The 27,584-nt window shown below is 45.2% G+C and overlaps 1 protein-coding gene across 2 annotated transcripts in view; it reads left to right on the top strand.

The window, feature by feature from the left end:
• Position 1: 1 nt before the first annotated feature.
• The window catches only part of LOC147019441 (thyrotropin receptor-like), a 100,751-nt gene continuing 73,168 nt past the window's right edge, over positions 2-27,584 (top strand). Inside the window, exon 1 of one of the 2 annotated variants that reach the window (XM_085893951.1) lies at positions 2-390. In XM_085893951.1, the coding sequence (XP_085750077.1) occupies positions 182-390 (209 nt within the window). In that variant the 5' untranslated portion in view covers positions 2-181. The remainder of the gene's footprint in view (positions 391-27,584) is intronic. The other variant, XM_085893950.1, reaches the window with a different exon arrangement.

Genomic DNA, 27,584 nt, shown 5'->3' with positions numbered 1-27,584 from the left:
CTCAAGTTAGTGGGTGCAGACAAAGCCCACATTGTCAGGCAGGAGGAGAGGAGGGGGGGGGGGGGTCTCTTCGACGTTCGCGAATTACACCAATCATGGGTGAAGACAATCCCACGATCCACGGATGGGCTAATCAAGCCTTTACCAAGCCTGGTCCATTCGTCCCCGTCGTCAGGACACCATGCGCCTCGTCCGAAGCTCCAGGGTCCGGCCTTATGTGTGCCGGTCCGTGCAGGTCCTCCTGGTCACCTGCGCTCTGCTGTGCTCCATCGGGGATGTCCGGTCCTGCCCTGCCTCGTGCACTTGTAAATCCGACACACACAAGGTGGTCTGTAAAGGGAGCAGCACGCACCTGAGGTTCCAATCTCTGCCACCCAACACAAGCCAACTGTAAGTACACCCAGCAATCGGCCGAGAGTGATTCAGAGAGAGAGAGAGAGAGAGAGAGACCGACCACAAGTGTTGGGATTTTATGGTTCAGAGGATGTCCTCACTACACTCACTATATATATATATATATATATATATATATATATATGAAACGGAATGGGAACTCGTACAAAATCCGGTACAACTTTCATATTGTTGGATGAATGATGTGGTACTGGACATGTACTCAGATCACATGTTTGGATTCGTGTGTCATGTCCAAATCTGGACAATGCACAGTCACCAACACCTTAATGGCTCTTCACCGAGTTTTCTTACAAAATGCTGTTCCTCCATCCTCAAAACAATCTGGTTTGAGTTTGATAACGGAGTGTGAGTGTAACCAACAGGTTGGGAATAAACGATTGATCGATGACTCTCTCTCTCTCTCTCTCTCTCTCTCTCTCTCCTTGGCAGTTTGGTTACAGATTAGCAGGTCACCTAATGGATCATTTACCAAGATAAACCTGTCGGTGTTAATTCGTTAATATTTGTTGTTGCTGAATTCGTAATAAACGTTTCCATCACAATTATAAATATGTCATCACGAGAGATGTTCATAAAGTTCGATGAGATCATCACAGCAGTCCACCAGGACAACACTCGGTGGAGCGCATACCTCCGGCAGGTAGAACAGTTTACATTTTGTATTCTAATGATAGGTCGGATATAGGATATCACCGAACCAACCCATCCACCTCGTTTTGTCACAACTCATGCACAACTTTTTAAGATATCATGATATACGTAGTTTTTGGCCTCATCTCTCAATGGTGAAGAATCACTTACAGAATTCTCGAATCCCGATCCGGATTCGGATCTTCACCAAAATGGGATCAATTAGTCCTTGTCACACACCCAACCTGTCCACAAAGTTTTGTCCGAATCCATCCGTAACTTTTTTTAAATATCCTGCTCACAGTAAAACAAACGGGTGAAAACGCCCTCTGTCCACCTTCAGTGGCAAAGGTAAATATACAGTACACCAAGGTACGTGTGTGTGTGTGTATATGTGTGTGTGGACACAATTGAGGTTGTGGATCCAGTGATGTAGGTAATCTACTGATGTGGATCCATGACCGAGGTTGTGGGCCCACCTTTTGGAGAGGTGCTGGGCTGAAAGGATGGAAACCTCGAGGAAGAACGATGCCCAGCTGATGATCTATGTGGCCGGGAAACCATTCAATTGCTTACAGATTATGGTTCTTCCTTTAGGTAAGGGAACTATGATTTGGGTTTATAATTTAAATGAAGTCGAACATTGGATGTTGTGACATTAACATCATTTACAGAAATCCTTTAAATTATATTATATTTTAAGAGTAGCCAGTAGTGTACAATTGCGTGTGCATATTATGACTATATATATATATATATATATATATATATAGTTTCTTACCCAGGGTCAGGGGTGAAGACCACAAGGGGTGAACTACCTTGGGTTCCCACCAGAATCTCCGGAATCGCAGACCATCACACATGAATAACTTTGTAACACAGCGGGTTGTGAATCGACCTTGAACGCCAATAACTCGACTACGTGACTTAGGGTCCTCCATCTAATAAATACTGTTTACCTAAAGGTCACGTGATCTAATTACTGGGGAACATGCCCTCGGTATGCACTTGCTCAAACCAGATCATATGCAGCCGAGCGGCACTGCCAAGTATATACCGCGAGGAAACAGATCGTTGGGAAATAACGTCCCGGCTAAACTTGGGTGTGGGCCATGCTGGACCAATGGAAGAAAACACGAAAACGAGCTGGGACCATTTCTGGACAACACATTTATTTTCAATTAAGTGAGGAAAAGTATGTGGCACCGTGAATGGGGTTTTATTTTACGTACAGTGGGGGATAGCAAGGAATTTGTGGGGTGCGGCAAAAGGCAACTTATAAAAGAAGACACAGAGTAAGATTATCCTGACTATTTTACTTGATCTAGGAAAGGCACCACCTCACATACACACCGAGGAAAGTTAGAGAGCCAAAAGAGAAAGAAAAAGGTGAGGTTGAGCGCCCTCCAAATACCTGGTGTGGTCGGTTGACCAACGCGGCCCAGGACGCTTCAGTAGGGGTAGTTTGAAAGATATGGTGTGGTGTCTATGGTGTGGGAGTGAGGAGGCGCGATGTAGATGACGTGAGGGGTGTGGTGTTGTGCCAGAGGAAAATGGGATTGCGAGTCAGTAATTTTCTTATTTGTGCGTCCAAAGAAGATGGGATAGAGGGGACAGAGAGAGAGAGAGAGAGAGAGAGAGAGAGAGAGAGGGAGAGAGAGAGAGAGAGAGAGAGAGAGAGAGAGAGAGAGAGAGAGAGAGAGAGAGAGAGAGAGAGAGAGAGAGATATATATATATATATTAGGTTCGTATAAACTATATACTTAAAACCCATAAAAGTCCAACATTTCTAAGTTATACAATTTAAGTACTTAAATTTCAGGAAAATGTTCAAAAGTCAATAAAAATCAGATTTTCCTGTTATTTAGTGAAGGGTGTTTCATTTTCCTCGCACTAATATTCTAAACAAGGCCAAATGTGTCCAAGAGCCACGTCCTAAAAGTTTTGTCTTCACCAGAAGAAGAGGAACAAGACAAAAAAGAAAAAAAAACAACAACTTCCGATATTTCGTCACGTGCCTTGATTAAGCCAATAGCGAGACCCGTCATAGTGTATTTACGTATTTACGAAATTACAATACATTAAATGGAATAATCTTTAAGTAGTAACGTGAACTTTTCGAAACGTTAAAGCAAGTGTCCGAATATATTTAAAAGTTCATGATAGACGCTCTCAAAGTCCGGTTGGACTTCCGGTTCCGGTTCGAGAGCAGCGAGAGGTCTCCTTTGGGGCTCTCTGCTGACGTTCTCAAAGCTAAGTTTCCGGTTGTTATTTGTCCCGTTTTAACTGTTTAATTTTCTCACCTACATGTTACTGTGTGTTGCTAGTTCGGTTTTGTTTCAAAAATCGTGCTATTTTGTGAGTATTTTTGTCGACGTTCTTACCTGTGCTTGAGGCCTACCGGTTCCACTCGGTGTTCGATCGTTTATTTTTTTTGTTTGTTTGTTTGTTTTTTCTCCCCATTTCAATTTCTATCCTCCCCATTACCTTCAATTTTGATCCTCCCCACTTTCCAAACATCCCCCATTCCCCCAACTAATCTCTTTCTTATCTCAACAACAACAACAAAAAAAAAATACCCTACAACAACAACAACACGCTCACCTTCTCCCGATTTGCTTCTTCTTCTTCTTCCTCTTAACTTCCTCCTCGTCTTCCTCGATTTTTTTTTTTTTTTACACTTCCATGACCTAATCTGTTGAACTCTCGAATACATTATTTTTAACTACAAAAACGATCTTATAATGCTTCATCTTCCTCTCTCACACATGTGGTACTCTTTACTGTTTCACAATGCACTACTCTTCTGCTATTTTAACAGACTGCTCTCATTTCGACCTTTCCTTCATTCCTTGCCTAAAAAATCGAACTATGACAGCGCTTCTTCTCTCCATGCTCTGAATTCGCCTTCATTGCATCCATCAAGAATTGTGTTAAATCGCATCTCTGACCTAAAACTTTTAAAAACCACAGTTTGCCATGGATGTTCACTTTCCATCAAACATTCTTTTTTTCCAACTTCAGTGCCAACTCACCCCCCTCACCCCTCACTCTCACTCTCAAAGCAACCATCCCACTCTTCTCCCTCCAAGCCTCCCTCTCACCTCTCTCAAAAATTCCCCCCTCACCTTTCTCCCACCTTTCATCCCCCTCACTCTTCCTTCTCAAAGTTGCCCCCCCTCTCATCCACCAACCTGCCTCTCTCCACTGCCCTCTCACCTCCATCTCTTCACTCCACCTCCTCAAATCCTCAACTGCCTTCTTCCTTGTCTCTTGTCCCCCCTCTCCCCCAGCACCACAGAGCCTTTTCTCCTCCTCATTCGGCCCCCTCCCCTCGCTCTTCTGCAATACCCCACACTCCTTCAGCAACCCTCCTTACCTGCCCCCCTCGTCCCTTGTCCTACCCTCCCCCTCCCCCTCCACCTCCTGCACCCAAAGCCTCCTCCCCTTCCTCTTCATTAAAAGTGTGGACCTCAAATATCCGGGGCCTTCGCTCAAACCTTTCAGATCTTTCCATACAGGTTGCCACTGACAAACCAGACATTATCTGCCTAACAGGAACTTTCCTCTCCCAAGACGTGTCTGACTCCCAAGTATCTCTCCCTGGTTACTCCCTCTTACGGTATGACAGACCTGAGCCTCGTCCTGGTGGAGGTGTTGCTCTCTTCATCAAAGACTCTATTCCTCACTCTCCATGCACTGCTCTCACTCCCCCACACCCCCAGGAATACCTCTGGCTTCGGCTTCCCCTCCACTCCCACCTCATGTTTATATGTGTACTGTACCGTCCACCGAACAGTGATGACTCCATCTACACCTCACTATCCGAAAACATGGACCATCTTCTATCTTCTCATCCAAACTCTCTCTTCCTCTTATGTGGTGACTTCAATTGTCATCACGCCAGTTGGCTAGGTGTGGGTACCTCTCTCACCTGCCATGGCACCTCAGCAAAAGCTTTCTGCGACTCATTGGGACTGACTCAATCGGTCAACTTCCCGACCCGGATCTCAACCAATGGTACTCCATCTCTTCTGGATCTGATTTTGACAAATTTCCCTGACAATATCTGCTGCTCTTCCTTTGCTCCAATTGGTTCTTCTGACCACGTCCTTGTCAAAGTGGACATCTCTCTGGCTGTTATCAGAGAACCACCTCACCGCCGTCGAGTCTGGCATTTCACTCAAGCCAACTGGCAGGGTCTCCGAGCAGCCATCAAACTTACAGACTGGTCTCCTATCACTACTTTTTCAAACATCAACTCATCCTGGGAATTCTTTCAAAGAAACTTGCTCTCCCTCATGCACAGATTTATCCCCTCTCGTGTTCAGTTGTCTTACCCTTCCTCCCGCCCTTGGTTTACTGAAGCTTGTGGCGAGGCAGTTGTCCTGAAACAACTTGCCTTTGCCTCATGGAAAGCAAACCAAACTGAGGGCAATCTCAGTTCTTTCCACAAAGCTCGGAACAAGTGTGTATCTACCCTGAGGAGAGCCAGAAAACAACATCTTTCTCATCTCAAGTCTGAACTCTCAAACCTCTCTCCCTCCTCAAAATCCTGGTGGCGTTTAATCAAATCTGTTTCTGGTGTATGTTCCCCCTCCATCCCCTCCCTTAACTCAAATGGCCGCACTGCTGATTCCACACGTGATAAAGCTGAATGCCTAAACTCGGTGTTTGCAGCTAAATCTTGTGTCCTAAACCCATCTCTATCTCTACCCACTTTACCCAGTCGCACCCAACTGTCCCTGGACTCTGTATCCTTTTCTCCTGACAAGGTGGAGAGCTTGCTTTCAAACCTCGAGTCAGATTCTGCAACCGGTCCAGACGGCATCAGCCCACGTGTCCTCAAAGCCTGCTCTTCTGCTCTTGCTCACCCTCTCTCTGTTCTATTCACCCTCTCATTTTCCCAAGGTCATCTGCCATCTGCTTGGAAATCTGCTAACATCACTGCCCTGCATAAAAAAGGTGCAAAAACAGATCCCTGTAACTACAGACCAATCAGCCTTCTCCCAATCATCAGCAAGGTGATGGAATCCATCATCGCCTCAGATATGAAATCCTTCCTCTTCTCCAATGGCTTGATTTCCAATCATCAATTTGGTTTCAGACCAGGTCACTCTACCCTGGATATGCTGCTTCTGCTCTCCCATCAATGGATGGAGGTCCTCAATGCCAGACAGGAAATCCGAGCCGTATCCCTGGACATATCACGTGCTTTTGACACAGTCTGGCACCCTGCCCTACTCACCAAACTCTCTTCCCATGGTATTCAAGGCCATCTCCACTCATGGCTCGCAGACTTCCTCTTCTGTCGCAGTCAACGTGTGGCCATAAATGGAGTTCTTTCATCCCCTCTTCCTGTGCAGGCTGGAGTTCCTCAAGGTAGCGTTCTGGGCCCTGTTCTTTTTCTGGTTTTCATCAATGATCTCTCGGACTCTCTGGAAAATCCTCTATTTCTCTTTGCCGACGACTCCACCCTCTGCCGTACCATCTGTCATCCCTCAGACCGGCAAGCAGCAGCTTCTTCGCTCACTGCAGATCTGGATAAAATCACAAACTGGTCCAACACGTGGAACATGTCTTTCAATCCAGACAAATCTCACACTCTCACTATGTCTCTTCGAAAGGACCGTTTACAAAACCCCCCCATCCACTTTCTCAACAATCCTCTGGAAGAAGTCTTTTCTTTCAAGCTTCTGGGTCTCACTATCTGCCATGACCTTTCCTGGGAAAGTCACATTTCCAACCTCGCCTCAAAAGCCAGTCGCCGACTGGGAATCCTCCATCGTGCTAAGTCCTTCCTCGGCCCTCTTGAGCTCCTGACCACTTACAAAGCTTTTGTCCGTAGCTTGATGGAGTACTGCTCTCCCCTCTGGGCTGGTGCTCCTGCCTCCCACCTTTCTCGGCTTCACGCTGTCGAAACCAGGGCATTTAAGATCATCGGCATCTCCCGCAATGAAGCTGAGTCTTTGGGCCTCTCACTCAATCACCGCAGGTTGGTCGGTGGTCTTTCTGTCTTCTACCGACTCCTCTCCAGCCTTGCCCCCCCTGCTCTCTCTGCGATTTGTCCCCACCACATTTCCACAGGGTGCTCAAGGTCCGCCAACAACCCCCTTCTGGTAAAACTACCAAAATCACGAATCACTGCTCATCTTCACTCTTTCATTCCTCTTTTTTCCTGCCTTTGGAATAAACTTCCTCACTCTATTCTTTCCCATTCTTCCCTCCAGGCTTTCAAAACAGCTGTTCACCACCACCTCTTATCTTCCCCCATCCAAATCCTCGATCTTTTCTACCCCCGATAATCCACCCAAGCCCACTTCCTTCATTTCTCCTGCTTTCCTTCCTGAAAGTCCCTGAAATGTCCATCTTCTCTTCGCCATGTTCCCCGTCCCATCCCCATCCCTCTCCCTTCCACAGTTCACCTAATGTGTCTGTTCCCCACTGTTTTGTCCCTTCCACTCCCGCCCCTCTTGTCTCATGCCTCCTTGCTGTGAGTTGTGTGTTAGCTCTCATACGAGCCTCGACCAAGGTATACAAAAAAAAAAAAAAAAGGGCACCCTCAATGCGAGGATGTGTACAGGTGTTTAGTATTTAAGGAGATCGGGATCCTGTATATAAAAGAGCCGAGTCCTTAAGGTTTTATCTTCAGAAGAAGAAGAAGAAGAAGAACAACAACAACAACAACAACAACAACAACAACAACAACAACAACAACAACAACAACAACGCCGAGCTCTCTTCGAGCCATGTTCGCTACGCGAGACACTAAAAATGATATTTTATTGGAATTTCTATTTACTCTCAATTTACCTCTGGAATTTCTAGGATGTGGTCCTTAAAAAGGGGTTATTTTAGCCCTTAAAAATCCTGAAAAAAGACATCTCAAAATAAGTGGGAACCCTGGAATAGATGTGTGAGAAGGAAGATCCCTAACCCAGCCGTGTAAAGATCTGTATGTGTGGCGTGTCCCTCCGTGGGACGCTCCGCCTGAGCGTTCCCAACTCGTGATTATGGTGTGTTATCTCCTGCCTATTTATTCGCCGGTGCTCGTGGCAACGTGTGCTCCACACTGGTCCGTCTGGCTTCGTGGGGGTGGCGGGACGTGAACAGCATGGCAGGGAGTCTCAAAGGACGGCAGTCACACTCGGATCAGGTTCTCGAAGAAGCTCTTTCGAAGAAGCGTGCTCCAATGGTTCTGCGCTACCCCCTTTTATAAGCCCAAGGTGAAGGGTGGGGTGAGGACCGGAGAGTGACGTGCTGTGGCCCAAATCCTGCTCCTCTATTGGGCCACAGCGGCCATAGCCATGCCCCACCAGGCTCCGGGACCGGAAACCGGCTCAGATGCCTACCAGCTTCGGCACGGCTCAGAGCTCCTGACTTAACATGGTGGCATGCTCCCCAAGCCAGCACCCCGGCCATGAACGTGCACCGAGTGTAGTCTGTACGTCGGATGGCTGCAGACTTTCTCCGCCGCCCACGGACTCCTTCATGAGCCAAAATGCACACCCGGGACCCGAATCAAACTCCCAGATCGTCCTTACCGCGACCCCTCCTGGTTGCTTTCGGTCTTGCCATGATCTGATGACTGGATGAGGTCTGTAACAATTCCAGACACTCACCCAGGACATTCCCGGTGAGATGCAGTGGAGCTATTAGCGTCTGTTATGTGGTCGAGCATCGCGTGGCACCGAAGACAATCCGATGCCGCGCGGTGCTCCTCGAAATAGAGTGGCGAATCGTAGCGATGCAGAGGTACGAGGGGGTGCGGGAATATTTCTCCCCATGTGAGGGAAGCGTTTGTGGTCAAAGTGGTGAGATTTGGTGAGTGAGGTGCGGAGAAAGGTGAGGTGCCAGTTGTGAATTGGCACGCAGATTTGAATGAAATAATGGCGTGCAAATTCCCGGGAGCAGGCTCTCTTGGGTACAACGGGGATGGGGATGATCCGAGTCACAGGAGGCAGAGCGGTGTGCTTTTAAACAATTGTCTATTGAATGGCGTGTGTGCTTACATGCTTGTCGTGTACGATGGCTAAAAGTAAAGGGTTAGAGTAGGGGTCAGAGTATGAATCAGGGACATATTTATTAGACCTAACTACGAGACCCATGCAATGCACTTCGTCCCATTAACCCACTAGACATGAGGGGAGGAATAGTAATGAAATAACTGCCTGGGGATCACTGAATGTTGGGTGCCATTGCAGAACTGCAACAATGTGTGTGTGTGTGTGTGTGTGTGTGTGTGTGTGTGTGTGTGTGTGTGTGTGTGTGTGTATGTATATATATATATATGTATGTATTATGATGCATGTCACCTTTGCATAACTCCCAGAGGACGGCGTGTCTGAGACCACGATCAGCAGTCGCCGCAGAACTTCCCGTGGGATCCCACGCCCCGAGTCGTGTTACCATACGCAAAAGCCTGAGTGCAAATGGGAACCATGCCAGTGTCTTCCCCATTGGTTTTTCCTTAACTCTCCCGCTCCTCTTGTCTCCTGCTCCCTTTGTTGTACGTTCTGTGTACAACAAAGTTATGTGGCCGAGCCTCGACGGTGTATACAAAAAAAAAGAAAAAAGTGACAGACACACCTTTGGAATGTTAACAGTGACATCACTCTACAGTATGCCCGAATCATTCATCCGATGTGGAAGTGAGAGGATGAGTGATTGGCAAATACGATGAGATGAGGATATACATAAATAGATGGGGACAGGACAGCCTCTTGTTGATCCTGGCTCCCACGTCCTGACTATAACCGGAACCCTCCACGCTCCGCTTCCACTTCTCATACAACTGCAACTCTGGCGTTTCCCTGCAGGCCGGTGACATTCATGGCACATCTTTAACATGTCTCTTGGCGGAATTCCCGGGTGAAGTCGATGAAGTAGAAGATCCAGCTATGCAGCTAGCAGAAGTGGGTGCGTGAAGGTGATGGTGCACAAGGACAGAACGCGAAGAAATAAGGAAGATAGCGAAAGGACAGAGAGAGAAGATCCAGGAAAGACCAAAGAATGAAGTGAAGCAAAGATAGTGAGTAGCAAGACATGAATAGATAAAGCGCGAAAGAAAATGATAAAAAGAAATGCTTCGGGCCAGATTTGTGCCACCAGAGAACGTGAATATCGAGTCACTCCAATGTTAATAACGAAAAGCGCTCTAAAGCCAGAAAGAACGAAACACGAACGGGCGAGTAAAGTTCGGACAGAGAAGGACGCAAAGGACCCTCACATGTTTTCAAATAAGAAGAAGCGAGCAGCCCAACAGAGTCTGGAAAACTCTCTCAAACTCCGAATATCCGTGCCTCCGGATCTGTGAATTTCCAAACCTCCCAGTCTTTCTCCCCCTTCTCTCCAAGGAGGTTCTCCACTCTGCCTATTACAAAGCCTCGATCCCCCTTTGCTCGAGCATCGCCCCTCCCGTCGTCCATGGGAGGAGCTGCCTAGAATTTGGGTTTTGGCGCGATATATTGTCTCAGGCGTTCATGAAACCTGTTTGAAGCGGTTTCCAGGGGGTCTGTGGAAAATGTGCTCAAGGTGATGTGAGATGCAGCAAATAGCTTGTAGAAAAGAATGTTGAACAAGAAAAATGATACATATGGGATTTCTACGCCACAATCGCAATGCAGACCTATCAACATGGACTTTAGACATTGAAACTAAATAATATAACTATGAAATAACTGGCGTTCACTATGGGAGGATCTCTTTGGGACCCCTCAAAACAGTAACAGTACAATCCCAAATCAATAAGTCTGTATATATAATGTACAATTTGTGTATAGACACATATCAATGTGTATAATCAAGTATAATAATCGGTGTGTATACTGTATATATAAATAAATCGACTCCTCCCATGCTCTTTTAACCGAAAAAGTTGCATAAAGCAACCATGAAAGGCTACACAAAGTAAGCCCTTTGTTGTTTCAAACCCTTCCCAGAGTTCCTCCACAGCTGGAAAGACTCACAACTAGTACACACATGAGAATCCCAATGCTGCACCCTTCCTCTTCAATATCACTTTTCCAAGCAAAAGTACCCACTTTTCCTCCTCCTCTTCCTTCGTATGCAACACAAGACTGCAGGTAACATTGGCTGGGAGTGCTGCTGTGCCGCTGATGCAATGCTTCTATTATTGCATCAGCTGCACAAACCCTGAAGCAACACATTTCGCCGACCTCAGAAGGATGACAGGCTGAGTCAACCCTGGCATTAATTCAATGGCAAAAAACAGGGGCTTGAACTCACGACCCTAAGATCTCAAGCCAGCCATCCTAACCGCGAAACAAACATCAGGCTTGCTCACTTTTCCCTTCACTGGGGACAGGTACTCTTGCTTGGATTTGGATAGTTTCCCCAGAATAGTGTTGATGGTGGACTGTGAGCCCTGAAGGAACCTGGGGGAGACAAAGCACGGAAAGAGCAGAGGTGCAAAACCAGAAAGGAGGTGATAAAGACAGAGACCACTGACCTGTCTGCGATGGCAAAGTGATAGGCCCAAAGACAGCTTCAGTGCGAGAGATTCCAATGATCTTGAAAGCCCTGATTTCCATGGCATCAAGCTAAGCAAGATATGAGACAGGGGAGCCAGCCCAGAGGGGAGAGCAGTAGGCCATCAAGCTGCGGATAAGAGTTCAGGAGTGCCAAGGAAGGACTTTGTACGACAGAGGATGCCCAGTCGGCGGCTGCCTTTGGAAGCCCACGTTGAATTTGAGTTTGAATGACTGAACTTTCTCAAGATTAAGAAAGTCGACGGGAGGTTTTGCCAGACAGTTCTTTTGGAGAAAGATAGTGGGAGTTTGATATTTTCAGGATTGAAAGACATATTCCAAGTGTTTGACCAGCTTGTAATCTGAATCCAGACCTTAACCAAAATCTAATCAGTTCGTTCTTTGCATAACTTTTCCACTACTTTTTGAGACATCATGACATATATATATATATATATATATATATATATATATATATATATATATATATATATATATATATATATATTGTTGCGCGCCGGGGTCCGGTGGCGAGAACGACCACGAGGTGGGGAAAGTTACGTCGATTCCCACCAGACTCTCCAGAATTGTAGGCCGTCGCTCCGGATAATTCCGTGATACAGCGGGTCGCTTCGCCGACCGTGGACGCCAATACCTCCACCGCGTAGCGTAGGGTCTTTTTGTCTAGAACCAATTTACCTAATCAACCATGAGGTGTCGTCTACCGGGGAAACACGCCCTCGGTACACCTTGCCCAAACCGGGTCACTCTACAAACTACGGTAGAGTAAGAACTACCAACTCCAGATCGGATGCAGCCGAGCGGAACTACCAAGGATGTACCGGTGAGAATGAACAGATTATCGGGGATAAGACCCGGCTAAACTTAGATCCGAACCATGCTGGACCAATGAAGGAAACGACAAAAACAAACTGGGAACATTTCTACAATGATTTATTTACAATAAAGCGAGGAAAGTTATGTGGTACAGGTAACAGGTTTATTGGTGTGGTATGCAGGGGAAGATGAGAGAGATGTAGTGCGACAATTTTACAGCAACTTATAAAGCAGACACAGAGCAGACTTGTTGCGAGAATAATACAGGCAAGATTTACAAGGTTCGAATAACTTATACAGTTTCTACTTAAAGACGGCGCCACACACTCAGACACACACTCGGACAAAATATACCCAGTTGAATGGCAAAGGACTTTTTCAGCCAGGGAGGGAGGGAGTTGAGGTCGCAGTTCTCGGTACCTGAGTTCCGGAGAAAGGAATGCTCCATGGTGCGGCACCTGGCAATGGTCGTGTGGCTTAGTCCATGGCCGCCTGCGTGGAGACCATGTCGGCAAAGGAGCCCAGGTCAAGTAGAGCAGAGTCCGAGGCAGGGATCAGGGTTTCTAGCTTACTCCCAAGACAACTCACTTTCCAGCTCACCAGACAACTCACTTGCTCTCCCTCTCAGCACTCTACCCTGAGGATGGTGTCGTAATTTATAGACCTCCCTCAGCGGGGAGGGGCCTTGGTGAAGCTGATGTCACTGTTCGCCCTGATTGGACGGGGCTTCCATGGGTTCGCCCTTTATAGGCGGGGGGTTTCGGCCATACCGGGAAGCCTGCCCACTCCACACGTGCGGACTCGCCAAAAAGGAACTACTGCAAGAGGATTTTGCCTCGGACAGCGAGTCGCCGGTTGGGCGAGTAGGCGAACAAGCGTTTGTTCAGCCCATGTGAGAGGAAGGTACTGTGGTTCATAATGGAGGGGATATAAAGATTTATTAATCTCACTAAAAAAAACATCGCAATGCACCCCTTTGATTTCCCACTAAACACAAGGTGTATCTTCACATATACTTAACGGAATAACTGACTTTGGGACAACTGTATGTTTGTATGCATACGGTTCCTCGAACCATAACAACATATACATATATATATATATATATATATATATATATATATATATATTTAAGTTATTGGTCCTATCTCTCAATTTTAGAAATTAGGCCTATGTTGACTTTTTGATCTCAAAAATAATAGGCGGTTGAATCAATTGATTTGATATGCAAATCCTGTTCAAATTTAAAGTAAATCAGATGAAAATTGAGGATTTTAGAAATTGCATCTTTTGGCCTATGGTTGACCTCAAAAATAATTGCCAAAAACAATATGTGGCACGATATTTCAAAAAGTTGTGAACGAGTTATGACAAAACTATGTGGCTGAGTTGGGTGCGTGACAAGAACAAGCGGATTCGATTTTGGATAAGGTCTGGATTCAGATCAGGCCTATCAGTGGGATACAAAATGTAAACTATTCAGCCTGGTGGAGGAATCCGCTCTACTGAGTGCCATTGTAGTTGTTGTTACTGCTGTGAGAAGGAAGAACAGGGCGGGTATCCGGGGTGGCACGCCCACACTGTCCAGACAAACCAAATACAGTGCTGTACAGTATAAACATCTACCCACCTCCCCCTCACATCCACAGTGTAAGTGATTGGGTGGTGGACGATGTGGGGGGGGGTGATGGGGGTCGCGAATGTGGAATCCGTATACATGTACCGATTCACAAAACTCACGAATACGGAAGGAGGGATACCTGAACTATATTACACTTATCTTATATATGATGGGATATCTTTGAGGTGACATCAATTAATTAGTTATATCCACGTTCATTATCTGGTTTAAAATTGGAGAGGTTTCATCAAAATAATTGCCATTTCCAATTCCCACTTTCTTTCTTCCTAAAAGTAATAGTACCAAAATTCCAAATGTTTGCCCCAACCAACCATAGGTCTTTCCACCGAAAAGAATGACACAACACCCTGTTTATAAAGCACCGTTTATTGATGGGTCTAGAGATGGTACCCAGACTAGACCGCACACAGGTGATACCCACGATGTCTTCAGCCATCAAATATCAATGCATTTGGTTAGCAGCCATCTGGATTCCATTTTGGATCCTGGTGGGAAGTAAGTTAATGGATAATCGCTGAAAATATGGGGAATATCTGAGTGATGACTGCACTTGACTCATGACAAACAGAGTGGTTCCAGTCATTTGAAAATAGATCATTCAGAGATCAATAGTCATTCAGAGAGGGTTGCTGGGGTCAAGAGGATTAATTTTCACAGAATGTTAACAAACAGGACATTTGTAGTGAAATGAATCTCCAAACCAATGACAAACAATAGTAACTACAATTGTTTTGCCAGTTGGTCAAAAGCTATTGAATATTTTCCAAGAACATCAACAGAGCACTTTACAAAATGAAAACCTTTTCAGCCAGAATATAGAAATGAATTTGAAGCATTAACGTGAGATGTGTTTGCAACTTATTGTTACGGCTGTGGAAATTCGCATCACACCATTCAGGGCCCGTAGGTGAGATATCTCTAAGCACATGTGTAGTTAGCCCCAAATCCGTTGTCTAGAGGAAATTTATGTGATTCATTCGGGCTGCGACGCTTTGAGATAGCCGTTTTTCTGTTCTATCTTTATTTTGAACCAACCACGTCTCAACCGCCATCACACAACAACCATCACGCCAGCCATCGTCACCAACTGCAACCACGCTCCAACCCTCAGACAACAACAACAACGCCAACAGCCATGACCTTTACCTTCACAACTCAATCCCGCAAACATCGCATCACCGTCATTCCCAAACAGCACCATAACCATCAAACCACCACCAATAAACCCTCCACCACCCTCACCTCTCTCCTTCTACAGCCATTACCGCACCACCTGTGAACACTGAGCGTCGGGCTGTCTTGGGCTCGTTCAGCGATACGCACCGAGCCGCGAGTGCAAATAGCAGCCTTTCTGAGGGAGAATTCAGATCAAGAACGCTACACGCCCACTTCTGATCCGTCCAATTAGCAAGCGCGGAGCGGCTTGGCCCCACCTCCAGGCGCGTCTGTGTGAAATGGATATATGCAAATTCTAGGATCAGGGGAGGTTCACGCCCACTTTTCCTCCGTCCAATTGGTGAGCGTGGCTCCGCCCCCGAGGTCATCCTGATCCGGATATTTGCATATTGTTTTCTCCTGCCGGCCTATAAAACGGCAAGCGCAAGGCGAATTGTAGCAGAGTGTGGCAGTAGCAGAGTGTGCCAGTAGCAGAGTGTGGCAGTAGCAGAGTGTGCCAGTAGCAGAGTGTGGCAGTAGCAGTGTGTGTCGGCAGGGCAGAGTGAGTCGAGTCATCGGTGTGGCAGCGAGTTGGGATCTGCAGTCGGCTGAGGAGAGTTGCGGGAAGAGGAAACGGAGCTTGGGTCCGAGGCAAGGACGGCGGTCAGCGACGAGGTCGCGGTGTGAGATCGCTCGTCGTGGGACCCAAGCCAGCCAGCCAGCCAGCCATTCTCCTCCCCAGGGCATCAACAATTCCCCCTTTCCCCCACGCTGAGATAGTGCAAAAAGGGGGGCCCCGTTCCCACCGCACTCCAAACGTCGTGCCAACGAAACCCGTCAAGGAGCACGGAGTCAGGGCACAGCCACACGGCCACATCTGCGGCTCGTCCGCCAACGCGTCACGAGGACGCGGGTAGGACCCCCCCCCCGGTCTCGCGGACCTGGCTGCTCCTCCAAGTCACGCACACATATTGGCCTCCAGGCCTGTCTGCCCCCTTTTCTATGAGGGTGGCTTCTTTCCTTTGCTTTTGAGTAAATGTGTGTTGCCGCCGTCTGTAAAGTAGAACTGTATAAGTGTTGCCGTGTGTACGCGTATTCGGTAGTAACTCTGCGTCATTGTTTCTTTTGTTTTAACTGATATATGTTCATTTTGACTGTTTGGCTGTATATTTGTGCTTTCCGTGTGTCGTGTAATAAATGTGCATTGGGTGAACTGTTTTCCCGTTTCGCTTCGTCTTTTCTTTATTGACCCTCGATCCTGCTTCACATAAAGGGTTCGTAGTGGGCTTAATACGCCCGGTAATTAATCTGAACCGTCCAGGTCGGCGATAACACCGCTCGGTTATCCCGATAGCACTGAACGGGCCGCCCAAGCGGCCCGTGTTCGGAGTCGACCTGCGGCGAGGAGCGATCGCCCAGTCGACCATTCACGCAGGTACTTAAGTAGATCGAATTTGGCGAGCGACCTTTTCCTGCGCGGGTGGGCAATTGGCACGATCGTGGTGAGGTTAAACCCCCACCTGTGACTAGCTCCCAGCGTTGGTCAGAGAGGGTCACGAATGAATTGTCCGTCCGGTGGGCGACGTGCCGCGATTCGAGTCACGTGGCCATCCGCACGCCGGCGGGCGCGAATTCGCAACAGTAATTGTTTTAGTACAAAGAGAAAAATCAAATGCAAGGAAAGGCCCATTGTTGGCCTTCAATAATGGACAGAGGAGGAAATACTGCAATACATTGAATATATATTTTTTTTTTTTAAGAAAAAAGGTGCATCCAACAAAAAGGTAACGAAATATACTTCGCCAAGTTAGGTAAGAAGCAAGAACAGACCCAGTGTTAGGTAACATTTCAACCTCTACCCAGCGAGTTTCCTCAGGCCAATAGATCCCGCGTCTCGGCAAGTATCGGCTTCTCTTCCTGAGGCGACCACTCGTTTCCGGTGTGTCAGATCATTGAAGGTGTTTTTCTTTTAAAAAATTGTCAAACCTTAAAGCAAATAAATGGAAAACGTAAAGGAAATCCACCAACCACACAACCTGCATACGCCATCACGTCCAAGCCGAACAAGAACACAAAAAACAACAAACGCACACACACTCACCCACACACCATACAACACCAGATCATGAGTAAGAAATAAAAGGAGCAGAGCTGACCATCGATGATGCGAGTTGATGTCTCTCCAATTCCGTAATACACTTGGCCAAAAATTTCACTTCGATGTTGGAGAACAAGATGAATCGATGAGTTTCTGGCATGCAAGGGGGTGCAGCCGTGCTAAATTCTTCGGGTTATCCTTCCTGCAATTCACAGACTGGTGTTTGTTACTTCCGCCACCGAAGGTGGAGGTGGTTATGTTTTCACCCCTTTATGTCTGTTTGACGGTGTGCACGATATCTCAAAAAGTTGTGGACGGATCCAGTTGAAATTTTGGGGACTGATTGGGTGTGCGACAAGGACGAACTGATTAGATTTTGCTGAAGATCCGGTTCTGACTACTAGAATTTTTAAAGTGATTCTTCACCATTGAGAGATAGAGCTGAAATAATATATAGCTTGATATCTCAAAACGTTGTGGATGGATTCGGACGAAACTTGGTGGACTGGTTGGGTGTGTGACAAGGCCGAATTGATTCGATTTTGGTGAAGATCTGAATCTGGATCTGGATACGAGAATTATTTAATTTTTTAAGTGATTCTTCACCATTGAGAGATGGGGCCAAAAACGATATACTACTGGATAACATGATATTTCGAAAATGTATTCAGACCGATATGTTCTCATTGGTCAGGCATGACATGGTGGAGGTATACTCTCTACTGAGTGCCCTTCCAGTTTGCATGTTTATGTTTGTCGCGCTACTCCTTCTGCAGTTCTGGGCCGATTACATTCAGACTTACTACATAGGATCAACATGGTCCCAATTTATGTCGAGGGGTGTTTTTATCTTTGCCGGATGTCATGGGGGGAGTGAAGAGGGAAAGTAAATTCTCTATGTAAATGTGTATCGTATAGCGCCCCCTCCACGTGAGGAAGGGTATTACAAGCCTCCATCATTTACAGTGCAGTGTTCCTGTCCCACGTTTTCCAGTACAGTCCGGTGTTTTGATTGATAACCAGTCGGTATGTTTTTGCCTCATGCATGTTATTGTACACCACTCCTTCTCAATTCCATATCCAGGCCATGCATGACGTCATTGCCAGGCACCAAAGGAAGGGAATACTCAGTTTTTCCTCCATTTGTTCTTCTTGTTTGTTTTCTTGTTTGTCTGGGTGTGATCTCTCAGCCATCCTTTGAGCTCGAAAGCTGAAATTTGGAGACAAAAGTGAAGATGTGTTTTGGTAAAAATGTTTTTTTTTTTAAATTTGTTTTGATTAAATGAATTAATTATTCATTTTTCAATGAATGACTTCATTTTCAAAAAATTACAGATTTGGATAAAATGGTGGTGGTTTTGGTATGCCGTTAGCCAATGGATTAAAAAAAATTAATATGGAATAGGCAAAGCCGAGAAACGAACGTAGAATTCTTCTTACATTCGCTTGTGACTTTACCTATAACTTGTTCACAACTGTATACTTGCCAACTATACCGTGGTACATGTAAGTGCCGCACAGCTGATGATTTTGACAGATCTGAGGTCAGTCAGGTGCATAGCAGACGATGCTGCAATATCCAGTTACTTCGGCCTGGATTCGGGATCAGCGATCAAATAATGTAAATCACGATTAAAAATTATTTTTGGATGATGCGGGAGAGAACTTTATTAAAATCAGTGGAGGAAATATACACCATGTCTGATATTTGGGTCTTTCATGTCTCCGACGATGCCTTTATCTCCCGGCATGCATCATTCCCCATGACAAAAACCGGAAACAAAAAAAAACCAGAAGCAAAAAAAAAACCGGAAGCAAAAGGGTCATAGCCAACTACACGGATTCCAAATTGCCATGGTATTGTGTTGTTGTTTCCGTTTCCTATTCTCTCATGTGCACACGTTCGCTATTATTATTTATTTTAATTCTGCAATTAATCAATCAATTATTGTACACCGTTCCCTCCCAATTCTGTCTCCATGTGCTGCAAGGTCAGTACCATTTGTACACATTTACCTCAGAAGTACATTTGTACACATAAAGTAAGTACCATTTGTATACATTTACCTCAGAAGTACATTTGTACACATAAATTAAGTACCATTTGTATACATTTACCTCAGAAGTACATTTGTACACATAAATTAAGTACCATTTGTACACATTTACCTCAGAAGTACATTTGTACACATAAATTAAGTACCATTTGTATACATTTACCTCAGAAGTACATTTGTACACATAAATTAAGTACCATTTGTACACATTCACCTTCGAAGTGCACCGCTCCCTCCGAATCGGTCTCGACGTGATGTAAGGTGGCATCACTGGGCGCCGACCCCGGCAATGTTGCACGCTGTGGGATTGGTTATTTATTTATTTGGCGGGGGGGGGGGGCGTTGTACTTTGTACCTCCATTTGTTTTGTTCTTTTTACCTATACATAGCTGTGTCACTTGCCTATACACCGCCCAAATGAACGTATAGGTCAGAATATACGCGCAGTGTGCGTGTTGCATGCTTGGAACAAGATCGCCCATCGAACAAGCGAGTACCCTGCAAGTATAACAAAAGGTGATCACATTATCCTTTATCGCGCCTTTGACATGCACTTTACCGCCATGCGCCAGGGTCGACGTTCGAACTTCCGTGATTGGTTTCCATGAGGCTAAGACAAGTTGTTTCAGGACAATTGTTAGCCAGAGGTATTCCTGGGGGTGTGGGGGAGTGAGAGCAGTGCATGGAGAGTGAGGAATAGTCTTTGATGAAGAGAGCAACTCCTCCACCAGGACGAGGCTCAGGTCTGTCATACCGGATGAGGGAGTAACCGGGGAGAGATAGTTGGGAGTCAGACACGTCTTGGGGGAGGAAAGTTTCTGTTTGGCAGATTATGTCTGGTTTGTCAGTGGCAACCTGTGTGGAAAGATCTGAAAGGTTTGAGCGAAGGCCCTGGATATTTGAGGTCCACACTTTTAATGAAGAGGTAGGGGAGGAGGCTTTGGGTGCAGGGGAAGGGAGAGGAGGGTAGGACAAGGGAGGGGAGGGGAGGGGTGGTAGGACAAGGGAGGAGGGGGGGAGGTAAGGAGAGTTGTTGATGGAGTGTGTGGGATTGCAGAATAGCTAGGGGAGGGGCCGGATGAGGAGGAGAAAAGGCTCTGTGGTGCTGAGGGAGAGGTGAGCAAGAGAGGGGGCAGAAGGCAGTTGAGTTGAGGTGGAGTGATGAAATGGGGGTGAGAGGGCAGGGGAAGGAGGCAGCTTTGTGGATAAGAGAGGGGGCAACTTTGAGAAGAGTGAGTGAGGGGGGGATGAATAGTGGGAGAAGGGAGGGTGGTGAGAGTTGAGGGAGAAAGGTGAGGGGAGTTTTTGAGAAAGGTGAGAGGGAGGCTTGGATGGAGAAGAGTGTGATGGTTGCTTTGAGAGGGAGGCGTGAGTTGACACTGTAGTTGGAAAAAAAGAATGGTTGATGGAAAGCGAACATTCATAGCAAACTGGGGTTAAATTTTTTTTAGGTTAGAGATACGATTAAACACGATTCTTGAGGGATGCGATAAAGGCGAATCCAGAGAATGGAGAGAAGAAACGCTGTAACAGTTGGATTTTTTAGACAAGGTACGAGGGAAAGGTCGAATTGAGAGCAGTCTGTTGAAATAGAAGAGTCGTGTATTATGATTCAGTAAGGAGAACCACACATGTTAAAGAGGAAGATGAAGCATTATAAGAGATCGTTTTTTTATTATTATGATTATTATTATTATTGTTATTGTTATTGTTATTGTTATTGTTATTGTTATTGTTATTATTATTATTATTATTGTTTGAGAGAGTTTTCATCAGATTAGGTAATGGAAAGGTTGTAGATAAAAATGGTTAGGTGAATGGTGAATTTGGATTTGTAAACGCAGGGGGTGGAAACAGATCACGTGGTTACGGGAGAAGCATGTAGCTCTGGGAGGTGTATCGTCAAAAGTGAATTTATGTATTTATTTAAAATCAGGATTGCGTAACATTCGGAAAAGGGAAGGTTGAAGTAAAAATCATGGAGGTGTGTGGTGAATTTGGAACTGTAAACGCAGAGTGAAGCTGCTGGGTCGATAAATATCAGGAAGAGGGTAGAGAGAGACACGTGGTTGCAGGAGGTGTACAGATCGAAAGGAAACAAGGAAAATTATTATTTTTTGATGGATTTTTGAAGATTAGGTAAGATTCGGGAATGGAAGGTTGTCGGAAGAAATCGTGAAGGTAATGGCGAGAATGGGTCAGCTCAAATAGAATAAAAATGGTGTGCCGGAAGGAGGAGGAGGAGTTGGAGGAGGAAGAAGAATAAGTAGAAGAATCGGGATTCGTGCATATGCAGGGAGGAAGGTATTTTTTTGTTTGTTTTTAGTCCTTTAAATTTATGACAAGAAACAGAGTGTTTACATGCGAGGGCGTTGGGAAAGCGTGGAAAATAGGAATTGAAGGTAATAAGGAGAGAATACAAATAAAAATGATCACACACCAAGAGGGGAAGGATGGGTAGGCCTCAAGGAACCCGGTAAGACTAAGGTAAGAAAACTCACAAAATAGCACAATTTTTGAAACAAAACTGAACTAGGAACACACAGTAACATGTGGGTGAGAAAGTAAACAGTTAAACGGGACAAAAATTGATCGGAGATTTAACTTTGAGAAAGTCAGGAGAGTCCCCTGAGAGAATCTGCCAACGCTCCAAACCCAGAACCGGAAGTGACGGGTTTATTGACCTCAAGCCAACTTGGAGGTAGGACATGTCTTTTTTTCTGCACTGTGGGTGTTGTCCAGCGCTAGCCGGTCATATTTGTTGTGGATTTCATTTGTATGGTGGTTTTGTAATGTTGTGCGCAATGTTGAGTGCTGCAAGGTGTGCATGGGTGTGCTGCAGAGGTGTGGAGAGATTGAGAAGAGAGAAAAGGAGAGGTGGGTTTTACAAAGGGGGTTCGAATCTGCTGCACAGACGCAACGCATTTTCCTATCCACTAATTTGAGGAGAGAAGTGATTTACCGAAACAAAATGATTGCAGATATAACTACACTGGGGAACCCTTATGTGTTGGACGTGTCTCCCTGGGGTTTTCCAAAACCGTAACAACATACTATGCATATGTCCACAGGGCTTTCTTAACCCACCTTGCAGCTTCCTATGGCAGTGGATGGTTCCATCCACCCATGGGGACCATACTCCGTGCAGAGCGTCGGTGCTGCCTAAGCAGTCTCCTTGACTATTAGGCACAATCCTGGACGGGTCACCGCTCCGACACCGGATACCAGCAAGCTGGCACTCATTTTGCCGACCTCGGAAGGATGGGCAGTCAACCCTACCTGTTTTTTTATTGAACAGCCAAGGAGGATTTGAACTCAAGATCGTCGGATCCCAAGCCTAAGTGGATGGTTGAATAATGAATAATGAGTCCTGCTGGTGAAGGTGAATAACTAGTCTTTGACTTGTAATGTAGTCTACCATCGATGTGCGTTAGTACACATATAGACCAATGCAGGAAATTAACATGACGTCAACTGAGGTATGCTAACTGCCATGGGAAGAGTGCATGGATGGATGGATAGACATCCTTTTTACAGGATGTAGAGTAAAGCGTGTGCACAACATTAGCTTACAACTTGTAAATTCAGGTTTTACAGAGAAATTAGACTCCTGAACTAATCATATACAAATTCCCCCCCCCCAACCACTGTACTGGTCCCGGTGTATGTCCCGGTTCGAATAGGTGTACCGTATCCCTGTGTGTCGTAAGAGGCGACCAGGGTTGGCGTCAGAAAGGGCATCCGGATCCGGCCATAAAACATTGCCTCAAGAAGGGAACCATGATTGCATGGAGCCCGCAAAAAGCTAACTCCTGCCCAGCAGGGAAAAATGGCTATAAAAAGGCTGTTTTTTTTGTTTGTTTGTTTGTTCTCTCTCTGTCCCCCCCACCCTTACAATCCAACACTCCACATTCCAAATTTTCTTGGCACACCAAATATGCAGAGTGCATGATCCATTTTAGGAGAATTTAGGAAACAATACGTTTTAAAAAGTATCAAAAACAAATATTTAATCCTTTGCGATGCTGTGTTTTCCCAAGACCCTGGTGGGCAGCACCAGCAAAAAGGCAACTTAAATCAAGGTTGGTTGTTTCATTAAGGTTTTAGCTAAATGTTATTTGACCTGCCAACGTGGTCACGATATTGCCTCGACGGGACGTGAGCTCAAAATTCCACGCCAGAAACTTTGTGCCAAACCTCATTTTTGTGATCAAGCTAAGAGTATGAAGACCGTGTAAGTTAATCAGACTGAGACGAGCTGTGTGTCGGAATAAGTTTGGCATTTTCATTGATGTGAAACGGTTTCAACATGTTGCCTTGAATTTCTCTTATCCATTCGCTCGGAATGTCCTTGTGCTCATGAATTCAAAAGGATAAAGTTTATTGCAGCGGAAATATAAGCCTGGTGTTGGCTTCGTGGTTTAGGGTGCCTGGCTTAGGATCTTGGGGTGCTGAGTTCGAGCCCCGTTGGCTGCTGAATTTACACCAGGTGGGGTTAACTCAGCCAGTCATCCTTCCAAGGTTGGCGAAATGAGTACCAGTGTACTGGTAGAGGGGCACAGCATCAGCGGCACAGCCGCACTTCCAGGAAATGATAGCTACCCAGCAGCCAAGCTGCCAGATGCAAGAACAGAACAGAGCGGAAATATAATAATGTTAAACCAACCATAGGTGGAGTCCAACTCGTCCACTCTCTTGGAAAGGTACCTGACAGTACCAGATGCTTTGCAAACATGTAATTTAAAAACCAACAATTTATTTTCGTTGTGAACTCTCGAGCTTAAACATTCCTACCCCAGTGTGTGTAGATCGTCCTTCTTATCCGAATAAGGCCGTTTACGTGAAACACACGAACCACTTGGTCAATCTGTTTGTCGTGGAGAAGATGCTGCTAACATAGGAGCCACTGAAACCTGACACCAAGCAACCTCCGGGAAGACCATTTGCGACCCACAGTCAGGGAAGGAATATGTAATTTGGTCACCAGGGTGCTGGTGATAATTTGCTTACTCGTCGTGAAAGACACCATGGGATTTTAGCATCTACCAAATAATGCTAGGACATGGGATACTCGGCTTAACATCCATTGGATGGACAACGCACAACACACACACACACACACACACACACACACACACACACACACACACACACACACACACACACACACACACACACACACACACACACACACACACACACACACACACACACACACACACACATACAAACACACATACACACATACACACAAACACACACTGATTTCTCAACCTGCATAGGAAATGCTACAATTACAATCAGTTTATTCATAGCTGGGCCAAGATCAAGTTGAAATTTAAAACATATATTCCCTGTCACTACTACATCATAATTGTGAACTTTTATGCCGATTGCTGAAGGGGTTCAAGAGAAATAATTATTTTACTTTTTTTTGTGCTCAATCTAATATGGCTGCCAGACCATGTGACGTATTAATTATTCGTGAATATCCTGGTATCTCCAAGGTTTGGGGAACATATATGTGAAGTTTCCCCTTGATCTGTCCATCAGTTCTGGAGAAATGTATTTTTTATAGGTTTTAGAGTAAATCCAATATGGCCAACAAACCATGTGACCTATGACATCATATGTGTGAACCTTTTGTTCCTCATGGATAAGCGGTCATACGTGTAAAGTTTCGATCTGTTCAGCCACTTAAGAGAAGAAGAATTTTAAAGGATTAAAGGATTAAAATATATATATATATATATATATATATATATATATATATATATATATATATATATATATATATATATATATATATATATATGGCTGCAGAATCACGTGACTGTTGACGTCATCAAATGTTTTTTTCTGTGGACCATTTTATCCCTTGATGACCCTCATAAATTTTCATACTGATCAGATGTAGCATTGCACATATGCAATTATGACGTCATAAAGAAGGCACCAATGATGTAATTTAAAAAAAAAAATCATACTCATTCCCCATGAGGACGACTTGCCGTGTGCCAAGTTTCAAGTTTTTTTCCTTGGTGTGGTTTCAGAGATAGAGGTCCAAAGTTTTCCGTTTTTCCAACATGGCTGCCACGCCACGTGACACATGACGTCATAATTATCAATAAAACATTCCATATGAGTCGTCGCTCCGATGGTGAAAATTTTGTCTCAATCTGACAAGCGGTTAAGGAAGAAAAGCACTAAAGTTCTCTGCGGACAAACAGACAAACAAGCAGACCCAAATGCAACAAAATTATCCTCCAGCGAGGGTAATTATTAATACCAACTAGTAATAGGCTTCCAAAACCACGCTTGACCATGTTGTGGAATGTCAGCTGAGCCCCTCATTTTATTTATTGTTCCAACCCCCCCCCCTCGTTTTTTTGCCATATTTGCTTTGAAATTCGTTTTCTCCATAACCGCTTGAGTGATTAACACAAAATTCTCAACGCAGGAGCTTGTACCCATGGAGAATGTTTGTCCAAAGTTAGTGGATGATTGGATGGAAAATGCGGACAGTGTAATGAAGTCTCTTTTCTGTAGGCACGCGTTGTTTCACGTATTAGGAATAAACGGCCTCGACCAAAGTAAATCACCTGTTTGCTTGCCGGAAAGGAATTCGGCGGAATGTTCAATAAAACAAACCAATTTACGTAAATGCTTTGTCGACTTTAACACCTAAAATGCACACCATAAGTCCACCATTTTGTTTCCCACTTCTCCTGGGCATTTGCAATCTCAGTTTACAACTAAAAGGGCTTTCAGAAGAGCACATACCTCTGCCACGTAATGCCTGATCAACGAGAACATATCGGACCCAATACATTTTTGAAATATCATGTTGTACAGTACTGTGTCGTTTTTGGCCCGATCTCTTAATGGTGAATCACTTAAAAAAATTTATAATTCTCGCATTTTCGTGTCTCGTTTTCTCTGTTCTTTCTATGTGTGGTCCCAGAAGTGTGAAATCATCTGATGTTCCATGACAACAAAATATCATGTGGCACTTATTACACTCATTGTCCTCATTGTCATCATTGTCATCATGCATTGAACAAAGAATCTTCCATCCCTTTCAAGCCTGGCTCGAACACAGCTCAATTCTTTTTCTCTTTTTTTAGATCCTCGTGGAGGATCTCGAAATCTTACTCACGTTGTTCTTCTTCTTGTGGACTTTTTTGTTTCACAGCCTACAATTTTCATCGAAACTTCCTGAAACTTGGCACATACATGTAAAAATACCCCGCGCAGACAGTAACCATCTCCGACTTTGAAAATTCCTCCTATAAAAATAGTTATGACGTCAAAATATCTCCGCTAATGGAAATCGCCGAAAAAATTATCTCCGAAACTAGGCAAGCTTTTTGAATTCTGTTTGCGGGAATCGAACAGGGCATTAGCAGAGATGAATTACCGCACATATGATGCATCACTATGATGTCATATCAATTGTTATGACGTCATTCCTATTTTTTGACATTTTTTGTTTCACAACCCAGAGTTTTTGTCGGATCTTCGTGAAACTTGCCATGTATATGCAGGAAGCCCACGCGCAGGCAGTAACCATCTCTGATTTTGGAAATTCTTCCTAGAAAAAAAAGTTGACATCATAATATCGCCGCTAATGGAAATCGCCTATACCATTATCTCCGAAACTAGGCAAGCTGTTTGAATTTTGTTTGCGGGAATCAAGCCGGGCATTAGCACAGATAACTTATCGCAAACCTGACACATCACAATGACGTCATATTCGTTTTTATGACGTCATCATTCGGAGGCCGACGATCTTAGCTCATTTGAGCTTGTTAAAATGATGCCTTGGGTCGTGGCAGAATCAATCAATCATCATCATTATCATCATAATTGCTTATTTTAGAGAAAGAACCAATCTGTATGTCTGGAAAGCTCAGCTTTGTGCAGTGGAACGAGACTTTGTTTATCGATTCAAAATCTGAACTCGTGAAAGAGTGAGATGCTGTTTCTTCAGGCTGGTTTGTGAACTACTCGACTTCAGAACATGTCCCAGCAGCTGTACCACATCCCCTCTGCCCACTTAAACCTTCAAAAGGTTTCCAGCATGTGGTACCCTATCACCATATCAGTCTATAACCCCCCCTCTTCCATACTTACCCAGGATCCATTCTCTCTCCCCCCCCACCCTCCCAATAACAATACCAACCCCGACCTTACTTGCGAGTCACTATGTTCCTCCTCTCCCACCCCCCAAATCCCCCACTCCCACACCACACAGT

The sequence above is a fragment of the Eptatretus burgeri genome, chromosome 9 (assembly GCF_056783735.1).
Source record: "Eptatretus burgeri isolate ZD-2024b chromosome 9, Ebu_testis_v1, whole genome shotgun sequence".
NCBI classification, from domain to species: domain Eukaryota; kingdom Metazoa; phylum Chordata; class Myxini; order Myxiniformes; family Myxinidae; genus Eptatretus; species Eptatretus burgeri.
Note: the sequence above shows the minus strand (reverse complement) of the source record. Positions and strands in the feature narration are given on the sequence as shown.